General features: G+C 41.8%; 3 protein-coding genes across 3 annotated transcripts in view; 1 reads left to right on the plus strand and 2 right to left on the minus strand.

Annotated features, from left to right (window-relative positions):
- Positions 1-3,473, plus strand: part of SPATA9 (spermatogenesis associated 9) — a 107,656-nt gene extending 104,183 nt beyond the window's left edge. Inside the window, exons 10-11 of the transcript XR_005987444.1 lie at positions 403-541; positions 3,151-3,473. The gene's annotated coding sequence lies outside the window, so the exon portion shown is untranslated. The remainder of the gene's footprint in view (positions 1-402; positions 542-3,150) is intronic.
- On the minus strand, positions 376-2,250 carry GPR150 (G protein-coupled receptor 150). The gene is given in 2 exon segments (XM_041753295.1): positions 376-988; positions 990-2,250. Coding segments are annotated over 2 exon segments (1,179 nt in total). The 5' UTR covers positions 2,109-2,250; the 3' UTR covers positions 376-928.
- Positions 3,474-12,197: 8,724 nt separating the features above from the next.
- The window catches only part of ARSK (arylsulfatase family member K), a 41,423-nt gene continuing 31,481 nt past the window's right edge, over positions 12,198-22,139 (minus strand). Inside the window, exons 6-7 of the mRNA XM_041751096.1 lie at positions 15,114-15,338; positions 12,198-12,732 (exon numbers count right to left, since the gene is read on the minus strand). Of these exons, the coding sequence (XP_041607030.1) occupies positions 12,458-12,732; positions 15,114-15,338 (500 nt within the window). The 3' untranslated portion in view covers positions 12,198-12,457. The remainder of the gene's footprint in view (positions 12,733-15,113; positions 15,339-22,139) is intronic.

The following is a 22,139-nucleotide window of genomic DNA, read 5'->3' on the forward strand; positions in this document are numbered from 1 at the left end:
TCCCTGAGCACAGAACCTTAGCCGAGGAAGCTGGTTTGGGCACAGACACAATCACCTACAGAAACCGTGCGTATTTGAAAGGGGCTAAAGGAAGCTTTTATGTGTCCTTCCTACAAGGACTTCCTATTGAAGACTGGAAATAAAGGCCACGCTGACATTACCATGTTCAACACACACACACACACACACACACACACACACACACACACACACACACAGGCAGAGGGAGAAACAGGCTCCATGCAGGGAGCCCGACGTGGGACTCGACCCCGCGTCTCCAGGATCAGGCCCTGGGCTGAAGGTGGCGCTAAACCGCTGAGCCACCCGGGCTGCCCCTCCCCCCCCTTTTTTCTTAATAAAAGAAGTACTACTTGCTCTGTTGGTAATGCTTTTATTTTACAGACACTCTGTGGCTCTGCAGTGACGGCCTGGCTGCATTTCCGACAGCAGCATCGCCGGTACAACTTGCAGGCCCCTCCGGGAGGCCAGTGTGGGGACGCTCCTCCTCGAGGCGACGGCAGATTCTCCTCTGGCCTCGAAGGTACACTTGCTTTAAACACGATTCCAAAGAAGTAAAAACAGACGGCAACACGGCACGTAACGAAAGCTCGACAAATTTAGCCAAACCCCACGAGCTTATGCAGAGCACGACGGGAGCGGGAGACAGAGCCGCAAAAGAAGTCGGTGCCTTCGAGTGTTCCTGCCCGGGTCCCCGCGTCTCCAAGCTGGGGGGCGGGGGGGCGAGGGCGAGGGCGAGGGAGAACGGGGAGAGTGTAGGAAAGGTCATCCTCGGCAGGACAGGGAGCGTGGCACGGGGGCAGCCTGGGCTCCAGCGCCGGGCGCGGTGACCTGCAGGGACCCCGGCGGCCTCGTGCTGCGCGGAGGCCGCGTGGCGGCGCCAGAGGCCCCGGCGGAGGCCCGGGCGCGGCTAGAAGGCGCTGTCGCAGGAGCAGGAGCAGGGCAGCGGCCGCGGCGGCGGCGGCGGGGGGGCGCGCGCAGCCCAGCTCCGGCGGCCCCCGCCTGGCGTGGTGGTAGTGGGGCCGCGGCCAGCGGTGGCGGTGCAGCGCCCGGTGCTCCCCCGCGCCCTCCGCCGCGCCCCGCGAGCCGCAGACGGCGCCCAGCCGCCCGCGCAGCAGCCGCCGCAGCCGCGGGCGCGCGTCCGCCTGGAAGAGGAGGTAGACGAAGGGGTCCAGGGCGCCCCGGGCCACCGCCACGAGCTGCAGCGCGGCCGCCGGGCCCTCGGCGTCCCGGGCCCCCGCCCGCCCGGACGCCCACGCGGCCGCCAGCCCCGCGGCGCAGTGGGGCAGCTCGCAGCCCACGAACAGCAGCGCCAGCGCCAGGCTCATCTTGAGACTCTGCAGCTTCGCGCGGGGCAGCGCGGGGGGCGCGGGGGCCGCGGGGGGCGCGGGGGGCGCGGGGGGCGCGGGGGGCGCGGGGGCCCGGGGCAGGCGCCGCCGCCAGGCGCACAGCAGGCGGCTGCACGCCACGCCCAGCACGGCGGCCGGCGCCGCGAAGCCCGCCACCGCCTCGTAGAGCGCGTAGAGCCGCCGGGGCCAGCGCGGCGGGGGCGCCACCAGGGCGGCGGGCAGCGCCAGCAGCAGCGCCAGCAGCCAGCCCAGGGCGGCGAGGGCGCGCGCGGGCAGCGGCCGGGCCTGCGGGCGGCGCACGGCGCGCTGGCGCTCCAGGGCCACGAGCACCACGAGGTGCGCCGAGGCGCCGCGGCCCGACGCCCGCAGCAGGCGCGCGAGGCGGCCCGACAGGTCCCCCGGCGGCCCGGCCCGCAGCTCCCGGACCAGCTGCGCCAGCGCGCCGCCCCCCGCCGCGAGCAGGTCGGCGGCCGCCAGGTGCGCCAGCAGGAGGTCCATCCGCGGGCGCTTGGGGCCCGCCCCGGGCCCGCCCCCGCCGCGCAGGCGGCACAGCACCGCGGCGTTGGCCGCCGCCGCCACCAGCACGACGGCCCCCAGCAGCGCCAGGCGGACGCGGCGGCCGGGCGCTCCGGGCGGCGGCGCCCCGTGTCCGGACGTGAGGTTGGCGCCCCAGCCCGGGGAGCCGGGTGCGGAGGCGTTGGGCGCCGGCGGGAGGGTGGAGGGGCCGAAGGGGTGCTCCATCCGCGGCCCGCGGCGGGGAAGGGGTCCGGAGGCTGGTCCCGGCAGGGGCGCGGGAAGCCCGCGTGGGGGCGAGGTGAGTCGGAGGCGCGCCCACAGACGGAGACGGATCCGGGGAGACTCGCGCTCAAGTTGTTCCTACGGGTCGTCCTCGTCATTTGTCACTCAAACGGGGGTTGCACCCTCGAGGAACACGCGGGACTCTGATTCCCCACCTTCTCCGCGGCTCTCCTCCCCGCCAGCCCCTGCCGCGGCTCCCGCCCGGGCTCCCCCCTCCCCCGGGGGTGGGGGTGGCGGTGGGGGGTCTCGGGGCGCACGCGGCCCGACCCAAGGTCGCTGGGCCCGGCCTTTGCAACAGCGCGCGCTAGCCGGGGCGACCTCCCGGAGAGCAGGGTCCCCACCCACGGGCGCGGCGGTCTCAGGATTCCGGATGGCCGGGGGGGGGGGGGGGACACGACACAAACACTAGTTTTGATTAAAAAAAAAAAAAAGAATTCGGAGATGTCGTTGGATCTGCATATACTAGCGTGGGAACAACAGGAACACAAGTCACCCGACAGCGTTTGGGGCAAAGAGGACCCCAAGAGATGAATTTTTTTTAAAGATTTTATTTATTTATTCATGAGAGACACACAGAGGCAGGGACCCAGGCTGAGGGAGAAGCAGGCTCCGTGCAGGGAGCCCCACGCGGGACTCGATCCCGGGTCTCCAGGATCACGCCCGGGGCCGCAGGCCGCGCTAAACGCTGAGCCGCCGGGCTGCCCTGGAGACGATCGGTATTTGCCGTCAGATAACTGAGATAACCGTAGGGCTCGGCAATTAGGAGCAGTGATTTGCAGGCTTTTCAAATGCTCCTCGTTAGCAGAAGCAGTGGCTCCCAGCTGCTCTCAGCGAGGTAGAAACTCGCCGCGTTACTAGGTTGGGGAGGGCATCACTAGGTTTTATGCCGCTGGTAGTACATGTATTGATTTTCTCCTAATATTTTCATCCACTGACGGATGTGTCATCATGGCTCTTCATTCTCTTGATTCTGTTTTCCAAGCAGATGGAGGTTGCTGGGAGAGACAACGCCCCCAACAAGCCTAGAGAAAAAGGTGACTAAGAAAATGATAAGGCGGCCAATTTTTTAAAAAGAAAACCAAGTCACAGGAAATGGTTGAGATTAAATGCTGTCTCTTTTATTTTAGCGCTGTCTCCCCACAAACAAATTTTAGTTTTCCTGTTGGAAGCATCAGTCAGGTGTGTTTTATGCACCCTCCACATTATCACCGTGCAAGTAGATTTCCTGCACTTCCCTGCGCTTCCCGGTCTGGGCATCTGCTGGGATTCACTTTCCCAGGCGGAGGATGCCTTTGGCACTTTAAGATGCTCTGGATAGGACGGTTCGGTGGATGCAGATGCCAGTCCTCTTGGTGGCCTTGAGGAATCCTAATTCTCAAACTGTTGTCCTTTGGCCAGAGAACTTTGTCATTTTTATTAGCCTCTCCCTGGTGCCTGGCACTGGGCCTGACACAGACTAGATATCAGTAAATATATTGTGAATTGCTGGACTAATGGGTATATGGTGCATTTCAGAGAACTTGGAGATGTTCCCACTTTGATGATAAATCCATCAACCTAAGGAAAAAAAATGCCTTTCATACCTATGCCAGTATCATCCAGAGGAGCCCAAGGAAGCTCTGGGGAGATGAAGAAATAGCCATTCTTGGAGGAACACTTAAAAAAGAGGTAGACCGATAGCCTTGGGAAATCAAACTCCTGGTTTAATTTTCACATTCTCCCCTCAGAGGGTTTGTAACATACATCATCCCAGCTTATGATCTGCTTCTTCCAGGGAGCTCTCTCTGAGCAATACCGGTAATTCAATGATTCCTCTAGCCAATATCAGTTTAATATTTCTCAAGATAATTCTATAATTTGTCTCAAATTTGTTGAAATGCTGTCATATAACAAAACAAGACTCTACCCGTGAAATTAAATTTCACAGAACTTCACTTTGCTAAGACCTGATAAATCATCGATTTTAAAAAAGTAATTCTCAAAATAACACATGCGCATAGTTTGGAAAGTCCAATGGAACTAGAGGGTTGACAACAACGTTGTTTCCGGTCCACACCTCCTCACTCCTTCTTCCCCTTTTCTAGAGGGAACCAATTTAGAATCTATTTACTGTTTCTTCTGGCATTTACTTAATTCCAGAATTCTAAGTAGCAAATGTGTAGTGCTACTTATTGATTTGGTGAATTTAGACACTATCTATTGGCTTCTCATTAGATAATTTCTCCTTTCCCATATTTAATACAGTAATATTATAATTTTGGGTTAGATTTATATTTAGTGTTTGCATTATTATGAAAGGAAAATATTCTCAGCCAAATGTCATAGTATATTATGAATATCATTTTCTTGAAGTTAATAATTGCCTTAATTTTTATTGTTACCTAGCTAATTCTTCCTATGCCTCTAAAGAGTCCCTCTGGGCAGTTTCCATAAGGTGGGTTTTGTAACATAAGGTAGCAGTTCCAGTTTATTTTTCTTGGAAACTTTTTTTTTTTTAAGATTTTTTTTTAATTTATTAATTCATGAGAGACACACACAGAGAGAGAGAGTAAGGCAGAGACAAAGGCAGAGGGAGAAGCAGGCTCCATGCAGGGAGCCTCATGTGGGTCTTAATCCCAGGACTCCAGGATCATGCCCTGGGCCCAAAGAGTTGCTAAACCGCTGAGCCACCCAGGAATCCCTCTTGGAAACTTTCTTACCAGAGACCTCCTTTTGCCTCCTATGTGGGTGGGCTGGTTTCTCTCTAGGCCTTCTTTTTTTTTTTTTTTTTTTAATTTATTTATGATAGTCACAGAGACAGAGAGAGGCAGAGACACAGGCGGAGGGAGAAGCAGGCTCCATGCACCGGGAGCCCGACGTGGGATTCGATCCCGGGTCTCCAGGATCGCGCCCTGGGCCAAAGGCAGGCGCTAAACCGCTGCACCACCCAGGGATCCCCCTCTCTAGGCCTTCTACACAACTGTTGTCATCACTGAAATGCTGCCTTTCTCTTGGGTCAAAATCCTTGTTTCTCGGATCCCTGCTCTTTTTATCTTGGTTTCTTTCCCTTCTGGTAGAACACTTCATCCAACACGTTGTGAGGTTAAAAGTACTGTGCAGAGGCTGAGGCCATAGCTGTGGGAGTTTCGTTGTGCCTGCTACTTGAGTCACGTAGACTCCGCCACACTGCCTGCCAGGACAGCTGTTCCCCAGGTGTCTCCCTTTACCGTTATCCTAGAGGCTCCTTTCATTATCTCATGCTGGGTCTCCCGCTTTCTAATTCCATGCTTGTTTGTTTTCTTCTTGGTCTATTTTCCTGCTTGGGTAGAAAGCATCCTTCAGTGGCTTCCTGAGAAAGGATGAATTTTGGGGATCTTGCATGTCTGAAAATGTCTTTATTTTACCATCATGCTTAACTGATGACTTGGCTTGGGTTAAAATTCTACACTGGAAATGTTTTCCTTCTGACTTTTGATGGCATTGCTCCATTGCCTTCTGGCTTCTGAGTGTCTTGAGAAGCTTAAAACCATGCTGGTTCCTGATGCGTGTAAATTTGATCATTGTTTTTTCCATTCTAGAAGTTTATTGCTTCTTCTCTTGTCCCTGACAAATTTCACTAAGATATGTTTATTTGGATCCACTGCATGGGTTGTATTTAATTGCATTCTTTCTCTAGTCTAGAACAGTTAATCCAGAACAGTTTCCCAGGTCTTTTTCTTTTTGACTCTGACAGGTCTGAAGGGTCTATGACACATTTGATAGAAAATCTCTCAAGTTGTATTTGTTTCTACAACTGTTTGGATTAGAATTTGGATTAGATCCAATTGAATTTGGATTAGAGTTCTTGGGCTGAAATACTACACGGGTAACACTGTGTTCTTGGTGCATTGTTTCAGGGACATACAGTGCTGGTTTGTCTCAATACTGGTGATGCGAAGCCTGACCTATGTTTTTCAAACATAAGGTTTTGGGTTCTGTGCTTATCCTCCAGAGGTAGCCACTCCCTGGCCCATTGTACACCTGGCCCACTGAAGGGGCTCCTAGATCTCTAGCCCTGCCCCCAGTCTTTCACTTGGGTGTTGGTTGAGGTCCATGAAAAAATTCATTAGTGGAGGTGGTTTCCTTTCTGTGTGGGGGCTCCCAGAGTTTCTGTTGTTACTTTCACACACATTGGACTTTTAAGGATTTGTCCCAGTAGCCTTCTTACCCATTCCTTTGGCTGCTAGTTCCTACCCCCCCTCAATGTTCTTCCAAAGGTGAACCAGTTTGAATGGCTCTCCCCTTCTTGGGGGAGCTTGCCACCCTTTTGAATTCAGTTTACCTGCTGCCTTGCAGCTGCAGGCACCTGATAGGCTCAAAAGAAAAAAAAAAAGCTGATTATCTAGCTTTTTTTTTTTTTTCTTGATTTTTAAAAAAGATTCTATTTGTGAGACAGAGAGAGGCAGAGACACAGGCAGAGGGAGAAGCAGGCTCCCCGCAGGGAGCCTGATGTGGCACTTGATCCCAGGATCCCAGATCACGCTCAGGAGTCCAAGACAGACGCTCAACCACTGAGCCACCCAGGGGTCTCTTTTTTCTTGATTTTTGTTAATATGGGAGGAATATTCCCTTGGAACTTTCCCTATTCTATGTGAAAGCAGAACTCGCAAAACACTATTTAAGGAAACCAATCCTTTACTATAAATATCACAAAATTTGATGCTTAATTTATTGTCTTAACTTCTTGAACTGTTTATTTTTATTTTATCTTAATAATAAAAAGTTTAAGGCTAAAAATATTCTGAGTATAGTTCTGGTTGTGTCATATGTTCTTAGTTTTTTCGTTTTCTTTATTTTAAAAATAGCATAGAACTGTAATTTTTTGACCCAAGAAATTATTTAAGATTCTGCTTTATAACTTTAAATTGTGTTTTAAAAGGGCTAAAATCTTATCTGAGAGCTTAATATGCATAATTATAAACACACACACATATCCACAATATATGAGCTGTGTACAAGGGAATGGTTCTAGGACGAGTCTATATCTTGTCTGTGTTCCACACTGATTTTCTTCCACTTAGTTTGTGTTGAGATATATCTTTATTTTTCATGGCCTCTCAGTGACAAGTTCTTAGTTTGATTTGGTGATTTCTAGTATGATTTAATAGCCAGTGAGAATAGTCTCACTTTAGTATTCTTTTTCCATAGTTTTAATAGGTATTTTAGACTTTTTTCCCCATAAAAACTTTAAGATTTAGTTCGATTAAGAAAACAAATAAAACCCTATTCGGATTAAAACAAGGATTGTGCAAAATCTATACAGTAATTATGAAGAAGTGACATTTTAATATAAAATCCTCCCATACAAGAACTTGCTGTCATTTCATGTTCCTACCTTGTTTGCACACTTCGTAGAGCTTTATAATTTTTTCATCTAGGTTTGAGCCTCTTGCTTAAATTTATTTTACTGACTGTCATAATGTGAGATATTTTTCCTAATTTCCATTTTTTACCTAATCTTATAGATGTATATTTATTTTTGTATATGTAGCTATTTAACAAATTTGATCAGTTCTAGTAGTTTTTATTAGGATGCCCTAGGTTTAATGAGATGGAAAACATGAAGAGTAAAGGATAAATACATAATCCATCATTTTATTTTTTAACAGAGACAAATAAAAACATGTAAGGCTTCTAGTTGATTTGGATGCTTTTGGTTTAAAGACCATAGTTGGGATAACAAGGTTCCAGAACCTTGGTTTCCAGATGTTGCTGCACCTTACAATCATCTGGGAAGCTTTCAAAACTCTCAGTGCTTGGGGATAGGAGCCAGGCATTAATAGTTTTTAAACAGCCTGTGGTAATTCCAGTTTGCAGCAAAGTTGTGAACCATTGTTCTAGACTAGAGGTTAGCAAACTGTGGCCCACAGGTCAAATCCTGTTTTTGTAAACGAAGTTTCCCTGGAAAGTAGCCACGCTCATCTGTTTACATATTGTTGCTGTTTTCATGCTACTGGGGTAGTATTGAATAGTTGTGAAAAAGACCATCTGGTTCACAAAGCCTAAAATATTCGGCATCTGGCCTTTTTCACAGAAAAAGAGAAAGAATAGTGTCCTCATCAACTCTCCCGTGCAGGCTTTTTGCTAGAACATACTGGTTTTAGAAGGCTCTGCTTTATTGAGGTTACTCCCAGCAAATCAATTCAAGTATTTAGTAATCTTCTGCCTGGCAGGCACTTGGGACAGTTTAGGAAACAAAAATGACAAAAAGCCATGCTTGTGCAGGGTGCTTTTATCCTGGTAGGGTAGGAGGGGTGGGGGGCAGTATAAACGAGTTAAGTATGTAAAATATACGCTGAGTCAGATGGTTGTGATTACTATGGGGAAAAAATAAACCAGGGAAGTCCTTGTGAGAAGGTAGCATTGTGGCAATAGTTTGAAGGATGTAGCCAAGTGAGCAATGTAGAAATCTCAGGAACGAACAGTATTCCAAGCAGAAAGCACTGTCAGGCACAAAGGTCTTGAGGTGGTGCATGCCTGGTGTGCTAGAAAAAACAACAACAACAACAAAAAAAACCAGGGATGCCAGTGTGGCCGAAAGAATGAACAAAGTGGAATGCGGGGGGAGAGGCCTGTGAGATAACATGCAACTAGATGGTTCAGAGTTCTGTAGGCCTTTGTCATGTTTCTGGCTTTTACAGAGTCAGATGGGAAACCAGTGGAAGGTTTTGAGTGCCCAGTGAAGTGATGTGATATATCTTAACAGAATCACATTGGCTGCTGTGTTGAGAATGGATTGAAGAAAGCCAAGGACAGGCTCAAGGAGGCTGTTGGAAAATTCCAAACAGGAGATAATGGTAGACTGGAGCAGAGTGGAGCAGTGAAGGTAATAAAAATGAATCCCAAAGACTGTCCTCAATTTAGTTTATAATTAGTGTCAGTTTTCTCAGATTCTGGCATTAATTTGTCTTAGTTTTCCAACTTTTTCTCCATTTTCTGCTTTCATGGTTGTTAGATACTAGTTTGAATTAGATTTTGTCCTAAAAACTCAGTTGTACCTAAGTATGGTCCCATTTCCAAGATGCTTAAAACATTGTGGATGCTTGGTAAATTCTAACAATGAATGCATCTTGAAGGGCTTGGGTAGAACAAGATGGAGTATATTTATCTTCACATGCCGATGTTTCAGAACCACATTTCTATTATCATTGCTTTATTTTTCCCCTGTAATTAGCATATATACCCACACATTAGCTATGTCATCTTCTTTAGGTTTAACTAGGAGATGGGAGGTAGATTTGTATATTTTCATTTTAATTGTAGTAGTCTAATATTGAGATCTTTTCCTTAAGGGTTTTACTTCAGAATGTATCTGAAGTGAAATTTATTTCTCTGAAACTCATATATAACTGCAGATAAGCTCAGACAAATTCACTGAAGAAGAGTAAACAAAGGAGATGAAGTGGCTCATCAAGAAAACTTCAAAGACAGTTTGAAGGAAAAGTTAGGTAAAATTATTATTTACAGACCAGCTTTTTACCTGAAGATAGAAGATACCAATTGAAAAACTATTGGTACCAAAAAATGTTATATTATTGGCACAAAATTAATATGTAGAAATAGAGTCTGCATATAAGAACAACCAGTTAGAACATATAATGGAAGAAAGATCCACTTAAAATAGCATGCCACCAACAAATAATAAAACAACTAGGAATAAACTCATCTCTGCCTACACTTCAAGATCATCAGCTAGGAGAGCTTAATGGAACAGTAAGAAAGAACAGTGCCAGGGATGTTCACAGAAATAGACAAAGAAGAATAGTGTCCCCCCTCAACTCTCCTGTGCAGGCTTTTGCTAGAACGTATTGGGTTTAGAGTATATTTTCATTCTAGGTGCCATCCCTAGAATTCTAATCTCATTGGTATGGGGTGGGGCCTAGGCAGTATTTTTTTTTAAAGGTCCTTACTTTTCCAGAAATCTCTGAAAAAACCGATCCATATGAAGAAAACTTGGAATACTGCTAAGACAGATCAAAGAAACCTTGAAGAAAGGGAAAAGTGTGCTGTATTCTTTATATTCTTTAGAACAATAGAAGATCATAAAGAGTTCAATTCTCCCTAAAATAGGCTATAAATTTAAGATGATTTCATAAAAAGACTAAAAAGATTTTCCATTTTTGAGCTAGACAGACTTAATCTGTGTGGAAAAACTAAGTTAGCAAGAGTAGCTGGGACAACTCTGAAAAAAAAAAAAGAAAGTGTTGGAAAGGAACTAGTCTGACCAGATATTGACCACTGCATCAGTAAACAAAGTAGATTGGTCCACTTTATTTTCAGATAAAAAATGTTCTGAAAAGATAGAAATGTAAATAAGACTTTGGTATATGATAAAACAACATTTCAAATTAGAGAAAAATGATTTACTCAATAAAAGGTGTTAAATAATAAAGTGGCATTTTCTAACCAATGGACAAATGTTAGTTTACTCAATAAAAGGTCATTTGGTTAGCCCTCTTAAAATATAACAAACTAAAGTCAGATTTCTAATATGGGTATACATTCCAGATGGGGCAAAAAAGAAAACTCTAAACGAAGTTAAGTGGGAAATGCCATTCTGAAGATGTATGAAACAAAATCCCAATGCCATATAAGCAAAAATTCATAAATCTGATAGCATGAAAATACCAATTTGCACAGGTTAAAAACACCAGAACAAAAAAAAATTAGCAAAACAAAAAAACAAGAAACCCCCACCAGAACAAAGTCAAAAGACAAATTCCAAGATGGAAAAAAAAGTGCAGTTTCTATTACAGATAATATCCAAAAGCATGCCTGTAATTAAAAAAGACGAGCAACAGAAAAATAGTCAAAGAATAAAATAGGTAAGGTCACAGTGAAGGAAATTCAAATAGCCATTAAATATATGAAAATATGATCTATCAGGGCACCTGGGTAGCTCTAGCTCAGTGGGTGAATGTTTGCCTTCTGCTTAGGTCGTGGTCCTGGGATTGAGTCTTGCATCAGGCTCCCTGCAGGGAGCTTGCTTCTCCCTCTGCCTCTCTGTGTCTTTCATGAATAAATAAATAAAATCTTAAGAAAAATAGGAAAATATTATCTTACTCATAATTTAAAAAATTAAAAATAATCTATTTTTTATTTATTAGGTTGACAAAGGATGTAAAGAAGTGCATCACTGGGTGAGAATTTTAATTGGTATAACTTCTTTGGAGGTAATTTGGTGTAATTTTGCTAGACCCAGTCTTAATCCAGCAATTTCACTTCTAGGTCTTTTTAAGTGGGAGAAAAAAAGGATCAAGATGCAGAACATTTTGTATAGTAAGCTCTGTTCTGTGTGTGAGGAAACATACAAAGTTTGTTAGTACACAAGTGTGTCTCTAAAGGGATCTCTAAAGGATCCTGGTTACAGTTGCCCCAGGAAGGGGAACTGGGAAAGTAGGGAGACTTCATGATCATTATTAACTCTTTTGTACCTTTTGAAACTTGTACCTTGTGCATATATTACCTATTTTTAAAAAAAAAAAACAGTAATAACGTCAGCCATATCCAGAATCTGTGTCCCATCAAATACTCTAAATACTCCCATCAAATACATCCAAATGATTTATGTCCCATCAGATGCAAATAACTCATCACACCATCAAATACAAGTAACTATTTTACAGTTCATAAATCATATGATAATTGTTAAAATTGTCTATATTCGGGATCCCTGGGTGGCGCAGCGGTTTGGCGCCTGCCTTTGGCCCAGGGCGCGATCCTGGAGACCCGGGATCGAGTCCCGCGTCGGGCTCCCGGTGCATGGAGCCTGCTTCTCCCTCTCCCTCTGCCTGTGTCTCTGCCTCTCTCTCTCTCTCTCTCTCTCTCTCTCTCTCTCTCTCTCTCTCTCTCTGTGACTATCATAGATAAATTAATTAATTATGTGAGACAAGAAAGCTGGAGGGGGCTGGAGTGGGAGGAACTCACTTTGGTAGCTTGGATAAACTCTAGAAATTCTTTAAAAAAAAAAAAAAATTGTCTATATTCCATATTATTCAGAGGAACATAACTTTATACTATTTGCTTCCATCCTTTTATTACTTCCATTAAGTTGTTAAAAGTTAGCAAGAATGAGGTCTTGAGAATAATCATTTTTGAAAATATGTAATTTTGTAATGATTACTTAATTTTGAAATAGAATACATTCTTTAAAAATAAGTAAAAATCAGTAATTATTAAAACACATATAAAAGCTAATCATGATCTCTTAGCATATATCTCTATATGTTGCTCTAGGACATTATTTTCTAACTTCTGTTCAGATTTTTTTAGGATTAGAGAGGGGTTTTAAGCCACTGATTAATTGCACTTTCATACTTCCTTGGTTCTTTCAACCAGTCCTGATGCCACCTGAGGTTTGCTATAACATTTGAGTAGTTTTGCCCTACGCTTTGTTTCCACTTGATAAACTGCTCTTTATTGTATTGGTGGACAGAAGCAGAAACCTTAGGGTAGTTTATAATGGAACGAAGCTTCTGATCTAAAGAATATGTGACTTGTGGAAACTCTGTAGCAATATTTGTTAGTTCATCTGGATCTGAGGAAAGATCTGCAAGAAAAAAATTAAATAGCTGTCAAAATATTTATCTGATACAGAAACATTTTTTAGAATGTCATTACTCTGTGACATAATATATTTGAGCTTATTTTCATTTTCAGTTCCTCTTAGCATAATAAGATGAAGGACAGTATAAATGGTAAAATATTATACCAAAGGTTAAACACTCCTCTAGGGCAGCCCGGGTGGCTCAATCGTTTCAGTCCAGGGTGATTCTGGAGACCCAGGATCAAGTCCCACATCGGGCTCCCTGCATGGAGCCTGCTTCTCCCTCTCCCTGTGTCTCTGCCTCTCTCTCTCTCTCTCTCTCTCTCTCTCTCTGTGTCTCTCATGAATAAATAAATATATTTTAAAAAATAAAAAAATAAACACTTCTCTACATGTATGTCCAAATTACCTTCCTACCATCATCCTGCTATCTCATTTTTTTTTCTTATCCATTTCTAGACGACAGAAATACATGGATTCTTATCACTAGTGAGCTGGCTTAGTCCTAATCCTTCCTGGCTTTGATGCTCTGCTTACTTTGACATACAGAGAAAAAAAATAGTAATGCTCATATTGTCCCATTTCAACAGCCCCAAACTTTTCCAGTTGCAATAATTCTTTACATAGTCAAGTCATATTCTTGCAACTTTACCTACTCATAGTTTTCTATATATTTTAGTATCTTGTCTTGGATTTTTGAAAGTTCAATTCATCAACACTGTCCATTTGAGCAAACAGCCATGGAAATAAGAATGTATCTCAATTGCTACCACCAAGAAAATAATGATAAATACTTCAAAATATAAACACCCTTTTTACCTAGGTAAAAGGAAGACAAAATATAATTGCATGTCAATCTAATTGGAAAAATAGCAAATCAAAGACCTTATGACAATTTACTTAAGATAATAAATTCATATTATATGTTGAGGGAAAAACCTCTGTGGGCCTGTGTAGTGCATTTGCCAGAAGAGCCCTGAAGACATTTATGACTTTGTTAGAGGACTTCACATGGGGAAGTCACCTCTTGGAGGAAAGGGCAGTCCGTGGATAAACCCCAGAGAATACAGGAAAGACAGGCTCATCCACTGATCCTTTGACAGTCACATCTGTTTTGTAGAACATGTGCAATGAATGACCAAGAGATGCCCATTACACATCAGGATGAAAATTTAAGGACTTCCTTTTGAAGCCAAGAATTTCCTGCTCTTAGAATTAAGGGGGATGGGGTGTCAAGGTCAATCAGCTTAGTCCCTAAAGAATTATTTAGAGTTAATAATTTTGACATTTCTAACTAGAGAGGAAACCTAGGGAGAAATCAATGTTAACAAGGGCATATTTTATGTGGAGATTAGAGCAAAGGATAAGTAAAACCTGAATTTAATAATGTTGCTTTAAAATTAACTCATAAGGGTGCCTGGGTGGCTCAGTCTCTTAAGCATCTGCCTCTGGCTCAGGTCATGATTCTGGAGTCTTGGGATCAAGCCCCACATTGGGCTCCCTTATTGGTGGGGAGCCTGCTACTCCCTCTCTTTCTGCTGCCTCCTCCCCGCTCATGCTCTGTCTTTCACTCACTCTTTCTCAAATAAATAAATAAAATCTTTAAAAAAATAAATGAAATTAACTCATAGAGAGGTGCTTGAGTGGCTTAGTTGGTTAAGCATCTGACTCTTAATTTTGTCTCAGGTTATCTTAAGGTCCTGCGATCCAGCCCGGGTTGGGCTTTGCACTCAGTGGGGAGTCTGCTTGAGATTCTCTCTCTCCCTCTGCCCCTCCCCACTGTGCATGCATAAGTCTCTCCAAAATAAATAAATAAAAATTTAAAAATTTAAAAAAATTAATTCAAAGAGAAGTTTAGCTAGTGGGCATCTTTGTGGAGTGGAAGGAACATGGACTTTGAAGTTAGACCTGAAGTTAGACCAGTTCTGCCACTTACTATGAGATCTTGCACAGGTATTTGAATCCCTTTGACCCCTAATCTCTATAAAATGAGGATAATGGTGTCCTCTTAAATAATATATGTCAAATGTCAGGCTTTACAAGATAAAGAGATTAATCTCCAGAACAGCTGAAACCAAGGTATAAAGAGAGGGTGTTGACTACTGTTTGGGAAAGATAACCATGAATATTAGAGGACACCTTGGATCAAAGAAAACCTTGGTTTCAGTCTTGAGACCCTGATCAAAAGCCTTAGGGCACTTGCTCTGGAATTCAGATGATTTGCAAAGAAGCTGCACCTCATGTGGAAAACCTTTTGTAGATGTCCTGGCAGGAGAAGCAGCAGGTATTATTTAGCTAATGATGACTGGATCTCTTGAGCAACACTATGGAGGTCAGCTCATTACATATAATACTGCACTTAAAAAATATGTCAACAGATTTACCAAAGAGTTGAGGCAACACCGAAGTACCATCAGAGTAGGCTATATATTTCCATTGGTTAGTCCGAAGCATGTAGGTAGAAGCATTCACGTTGCATCCATGGAATTCACTCAGAATCCAGGGTGGATGTAGGTTTTTTAATTTATGTTCGTTCCCAAACATTTCTGATGATAATGGCAACAAAGAGTATCCACTCAGGTTCTGAGGCAGAGGAGCTCCAGCAATATCTATGTGACAAAATAACACAATATTTTTAAATAACTTATTCTTTCATTAATTGAAACACTCATAAATGACATCCTTAGAGGTTGTGGAGACCAAAGACCACATACAGATTTTGTAAGTAGACCTGCCTACATCCAGATGCTTACTGCACCATGGGACGCCTGGGTGGCTCAGCGGTTAAGCATCTGTGTTCAGCTTAGGTCATATTCTGGAATTCTGGGATTGAGTCCCACATAGGGCTCCCTCCATGGAGCCTGCTTCTCCCTCTGCCTATGTTTCTCATGAATAAATAAATAATATTTTTTAAAAAACAAACAAAAAACCAAATGCTTACTGCACCAGCCTTGTGACCTTGGGCATGATATTAACCTCTCTGAACCTCAGGCTCCTCATCTACAAAGGGTGAATAATAATCATACCTGTACTTCATAGGCTTATTTAAGGTTTAAGTATAATTTATGTAAAATTCTGAGACCAGTACCTGACAGGAAATCCTTAACAGATACTGATCAGTCTTTTATTTCTGAATGATAAATAATTACCGTTGGTTCTCACATCAGTTCTGCCAGATATTAAGATGTAAGATCTATATTAAAAAAGGGTAAAAAAAAAAAAAAAAAAAAAAAAAAGGGTTTAGGGCAGCCCCAGTGGCCCAACGGTTTAGCACCGCCTTCAGCCTGGGGCCTGATCCTGGAGACCTAGGATCAAGTCCCCCATCAGGCTCCCTGCATGGAGCCTGCTTCTCCCTCTGCCTGTGTCTCTGCCTCTCTCTCTCTCTCTCTCTGTGTCTCTCATGAATAAATAAATAAAATCTTAAAAAAAAATAAAGGGTTTAATAGTCCTCTATGTTTGCAAACAATGATTAAAATTAAGTAGGTAAATTTATTGTAGACGTAAATTTATTGCTGATGTATACTATAAACCTTTAAGTGTGGTATGCTATGTGTTCCAAAGTTATTTGATGACAACATTTTTACCCTCAAGTAGCATCTTGAGGGGCTAGTATTTTGCAGAACATATGTTGGAAATCTTGGCTTATACCAATTTAGGGAAAATAATTTCTTTTCCCCTTATCAAATATAAACTTATAAAACAATAGCATGAGGAATGTCTAACTTAAAAAGAGGTATTTTTTATTTTTTTTTTTTTTTTATTTATTTTTTTTTTTTAAAACTATTTCTTTTTTTTTTTTTTTTTTTAAATTTTTATTTATTTATGATAGTCACAGAGAGAGAGAGAGAGAGGCAGAGACACAGGCAGAGGGAGAAGCAGGCTTTTAAAAATTGCTTTTAAGGTATTTGGAACTCAATCTTCTTCCTGTAGATAGGAATATCTGTATCCTTCCTATATTGTACTTGGGCTAGTTCCAAAATGAGCCGGCAGTTGCCTTTCCACCTCTTTTCTGGTTTCCATGTTCCATGTTTTATAGGTACAACTAAGTATTTCCAGTAAAAAATAGTAAGTAATATATCAGCAATGCTAGCTAGGAGTTAAACAAAATTGAACAGGAAAATTAACTTGGCTGTAAGTATCTGAAGAAAAATAGGCTAATTAAAGGAGAATAAAAAGTAGACAAAGACCTCTATAAATCTTCTGAAGGTACATGTTTCACGTGTAATTTAAAAATCTGTATCCTCCCGTTTCCTCGGAAGGGGGCATATTATAGTGCTAATCTTTTGCTAACCAATCATAATCACAGACCTTTTTTGGAGAAAGAAGAAAAGAAAACAAGTGAGCAAGCAAACTGGTTAAAAACAAAAAGTAGGAAAGACATTAAAGAGGAGGAGCCTGAGAGAAAGGGACTGCCTGAGATAAAGCTCACGTGAGCCACAAGACCTTAGGCTACTAGTGAGGTCTACCCTAAGGAATGCAGGTAGCAGGGGAACAGGCCTGGTCAGGCCGGGCTGCCTGGCAGCCGTCAGGTGGCACCACTAGCTAGGCTCAGGAAGGGAGAGAGGAGGCTTCAGCGATGACTGGAAAATCAGGGACCAACGGGCATATACCCAGGACTGGGAAGTTCCTGTAGTCAGCATTTTAATAACTTTTGATATTTAGAAATACCTTATTTTAGATCTATTCTTAGCCTAATTTTCCTAAAGAAGTTTGGAACGCTAAGGAAATTTACATGGTTCTGTGTTTATATGGGAAGTCAGCAATAAACTGGGCTAAGAGTACATTTAAGTATTTTTAAATTTTAATTCAACAACCTAGGTGCTGTTCCAGGTGTGAGGAAACAACGTGGACAAGGCAGATAAGCTCTCCTAGAGCTTACATTCTAATGTGGGGAGACAGACAGACAGACATGTCAGATGGTGCTAAGTGCAATGAAGAAAAATAAAGCAGGGTAAGGGGGACAGAGAATGATGGTGAGTATGTGTCCAGGTGCTGCTGTTTTATATAGTGTATTCAGGGAGGGCCTCTCTGAGGAGGTGACATTTAAACCCCCAGGGAGGGGATCCCTGGGTGGCCCAGCGGTTTGACACCTGCCTTTACCCCAGGGCGTGATCCTGCAGTCACGGGATGGAGTCCCGCATCGGGCTCCCTGCATGGAGCGTGGTTTGGTTCTCTCTCTGCCTGTGTCTCTGCCTCTCTCTCTTTCTTTCTCTGTGTCTCTCATGAATAAATAAATAAAATCTTAAAAAAAAAAAAAACAAAACACCAAACCCGAGGAAGGGCTAGGGTGAATCCTGTAGGTATCTGGGGGAAGGGCATCCCCCCTCCCAGGGAATAGCAAGCGTGTAGACCCTGAGGCAGGAACCTGCTTAGTATGTTCCCCGGACACCAAGGATCCCTGATTGGCTGGAGCTGAGTAGGTGAGGGGGGAAACTGTTAAAGAGGACTTAAAGATCATGCTGGAACCCCAGGTCCAAAGAGAGATTTTGAATTTTACTCTTTGTTAGAGGGAAACCAGTAGAGAACTGTGAGGTGGAGCAGGACTGGTGCTAACTACCACAGAGTGAACTGACCCAAAGTGGTCTGAGCAGCAGCTCGGTGCCGGGAAGGTGCTGTACCAGGGCCAGGCAGGAGAGAACCGGGGCCTGTTTCCAGTCTCATAGTAGCTGTATAATATACCTTTGTAAACTGATGAAGAATAAAACCCATGTCAAATATGCACAGTATTTAGTAAATACATATTTATTAACTTTCTGTGCCTCAGGAAACTGGGTATTCACTTCTCATATGTTTATCAGTGATTTCCTAAAAAGCCCCTTAGCTTAAACTGCATTTCAAAAAGCTCTTTGATCTTTGTTTAAAACCATTTTTCGTATGTTTTTTCTTCTGGCACATCTGTCATTATAAATTCTGTTTTAAGTAAGTTTCGTCTTTCTTAGTAGTAGAGGCAAAGATTAAAAGTAACTGCAGTATTCTTAATAAAAGTGTCTTGAATTTAAAACAAATGGGGAAAAGGGCAGACCTGGATATATATGATGGTTTCCTGAAGAGAGAGAAGACTATATTTCTTCCTGACCATACAAGTGGATAAAAGATTACACTGGTATGGCAGTGATGCAAACTATGTAGATGTTTTAGGGCATTCCAAAGAATAAAAATGATGATGATAATGCCTAACATTTAATTGTTTGCCATGTCCCAGTTTTTGTTCTAAGCTTTGCAATATCCACTATTATTTACATGTTATTGATTAAAAAAAAAAAAAGAAGGCCAGAGATTTTAAGTAACTTGCCCGAGGCCAAAACTGAAGGAGGGATTTGAATTTAGGCAGTCTGGCTCCAAGATCTCTGGATTCTTCAGTACTCCCAACACAAGTCTTGCTTTACTATCGTTACTCAAATTCGCAGTATTTTTTAAATAATAAAAACAAAATCATCTGTGTAGAATGCTTTTCCCAACTCTCCACTAAGATCTTGTGACAGGAAGGGTTTTGCAACGTGAATCCTTCACAATTAAGTGTTCTTTTAAACACAACTGCATTTTTATATAATTACATTTTCACAATGCAAAAAATATGGATTTATTTTTTATGTTAGAGGAAGGCGGTGTCTTACAAAAAAGATCAACTATTAAAAGAAAAAATTCACATGAAAATAATTTAAATGAGAAAATCAAAACAATTTTAAAGCGAGACTAACCTTTATTTCTACCTGAGCCAAAAGATGCTAATAATAGGTTATTAGAAAAGAAAATATATGGGGGAGTAATTTTTAAAGAATAATCTCTACAATGATACCAACTTTAATGGTAAAGAATTCCAGTTCACAAAAACGGTACTTTTCTGCATTAGAAAATGGTAATGTAAAAAAAAAAAAAAAAAAAGAAAGAAAATGTTTATGTGATAGTATACCATAAAGTACCTGCTAAGATAAACAGACTAAGAATAACCCTTTCTACTTTATCATAAAATATCATTTTATAGGAAGGGAAAAACTCTTAGAATACCTTTTACATTTTTTCCCCAAGTTTTTATTTTAATTCCAGCTAGTTAACATACTGTGAAATATGTTTTAGGTATAGTTAAAATACCTTTTAAAAACTAATTGTAAATTCAGACTTTTTATTAAAAGCATTGTAGCCTCTTAAATTTGAATGGGCACTTCATAGTAAGGTAGATTTATTAAAGCAGGAATCCCAATTGGTATTTCCTATTTAATGTCCTTTTATTTGAGGTGTTTTCAATCACCATCTTTTATATATTTATGAGATCCATAGGACTTAAGAGAAGAGGAGGTCTGACTTGAGGCTTTGATCTAAGACATTTAATCCCATACTTGGTGTGTAATTTAGATTCATACAAAATAATACAGCAATGGCTAAGCTAATAAAGAAAAGGCCTTTAGAATCTAAGAATAGATTATGTGTTATATCTGTTATAAACTCCTAATTGGTTAGAAGAATCACAAAATAAAAAGTCCGTTGTAGATATGTTATAATCTGTATATATTATTTATTAAGCAGAGGTGAAATAGAATGTACTGTCCTACAGGTCTAATTTTTGAGTTAATCTTCACTGAAGTAGCTTTAAACTCTTCAGTACTGAACAATTTCATTTTAAAAGGTTGAATGAAACATCAGATAACACATAGACTATGAGAACAATGTTGCCTTGTTGGCTGGTGAGAGTGTTCAACGAGGCAGTAGACTGTTTATGCCTTTAATCCTGGTATAATTGTTAACAGTCTAAAAAAATGTGCTGATTTGGACAATAAATTCCATACACCCTATCTCAGTAAATAACCCCCCCCCATTTATACAGTTTAAAACCTACATTTTCTTTTCAATAATTTAGGGGGGCCATTTTCACAGATCATTTCACCATTCAAAATTGAGTATTTTTTATCCATTCTGTTACTACTTAGCATTCGTACTGTTTCTAATTCTTTTATTTTTTTTATTCTTTAACTTAATATAATACTATAATAAATATCCATGGAGATTAATCTTTATATATATCTATAGGTTATTTTCTAAAGTTAGAATTTCTAGTTCAAAAAGTGTACATATTTCTGAGTGATTTGGAACATAATGTTACATTGCGAAAATCTGTGCCAGTTTATACTCCTAGAAGCAGAATAAGAAAAGGCCTATTTCCAATATAAGCTTTTCTAATTCTTTTTAATCTTTGCAAACTCTATATGTGAAAGAAAATTAGTATCTTTTGTTGAATATTTTTCTGACTACTGAGTTTGAATCTTTAAAATATCTTGGCCATTTGTGTATCTTCTCTTGTGAATTATTTGTTTATATCTTTCAGTCATTTTTTAGGGTATTTCTCTTTTTTCTATGGATTTGTAAGAGCTCTATTAACAGTAAGCCTTTATTATTTGCAAAAAGATTAATTTTAGATAAATGATAATGTTGCTGTGTTGTTTCCTGGCTCCAACATAAGATTCTTGCTGCACCCCTCCATCATTCTCTTTCTACCCTATCTCTGGTTAACATCTGGTCAGTAGAATGTTTCAGTGTTTTATATAAAAGGACCCATGCACAGATATTCTCTTTTCAGCCCCAACCCCATAAATGTAACTCTTCCCTTTTGGTGATAAAAATATTTCCAATCAAACATACTACAAACTGTGCAAAGCCTGAAGATGCTAATTTCCATTTCAGAATTAGAGAGACACTGAATTTTGGCTTAATTTCCTTTACTGTAGTTAGGCAGGTCTAATCAACACATGACCTAAATGTTGTTAATGTATCCTGTAGGGAAATATGACTCAGAAGGAATCTATTATGAAGAATCAGTGAAAGATAAAGAAATGCAAAAATCTACATAGAACTGTGAGTTTTAGGAAATTGTAATAATTAACAAATTGCAGAGAAAAGAATTTGGAGAGAAGCTACATAATTTCCAGAAGAGTAGGGAAAGAATGGGAGGAGTTTCTGGGAATGTTTAATTTTGGCAAATGAAATGCTTAACAAAGTAGGCATAGGATAGGTAGGTGTTCCCCTAGATGGGTAATAAATTCCCTCATTCTAACCAACTTTAGTGTTTTCTTATATAATGTATTAGCTAAATACATTGTGAAACTTTTCATTGTAAAGTCTTGCAGATGCCTTTTAGCTTTTATGATGTATAAAATGGCAAGTAGTGTTAACGGTGAATCAAAATTATAGAGTAGAAAATCTGCATTGTTGGCAAATATAAAACAGTGTTTTAAAAAAATGACTTGGGACACCTGAGCGGCTCAATGGTTGAGCATCTGCCTTTGGCTCAGGGTGTGATCCCGGGATCTGGGATTGAATCCCACATCGGGCTCCTTGTGGGGAGCCTGCTTCTCTCTCTGCCTGTGTCTCTGCCTCTCTCTCTGTGTCTCTTATAAATAAATAAAATCCTTTAAAAAAAT

This window comes from Vulpes lagopus, chromosome 4, assembly GCF_018345385.1.
Source record: "Vulpes lagopus strain Blue_001 chromosome 4, ASM1834538v1, whole genome shotgun sequence".
Classification (NCBI taxonomy): Eukaryota; Metazoa; Chordata; class Mammalia; order Carnivora; family Canidae; genus Vulpes; species Vulpes lagopus.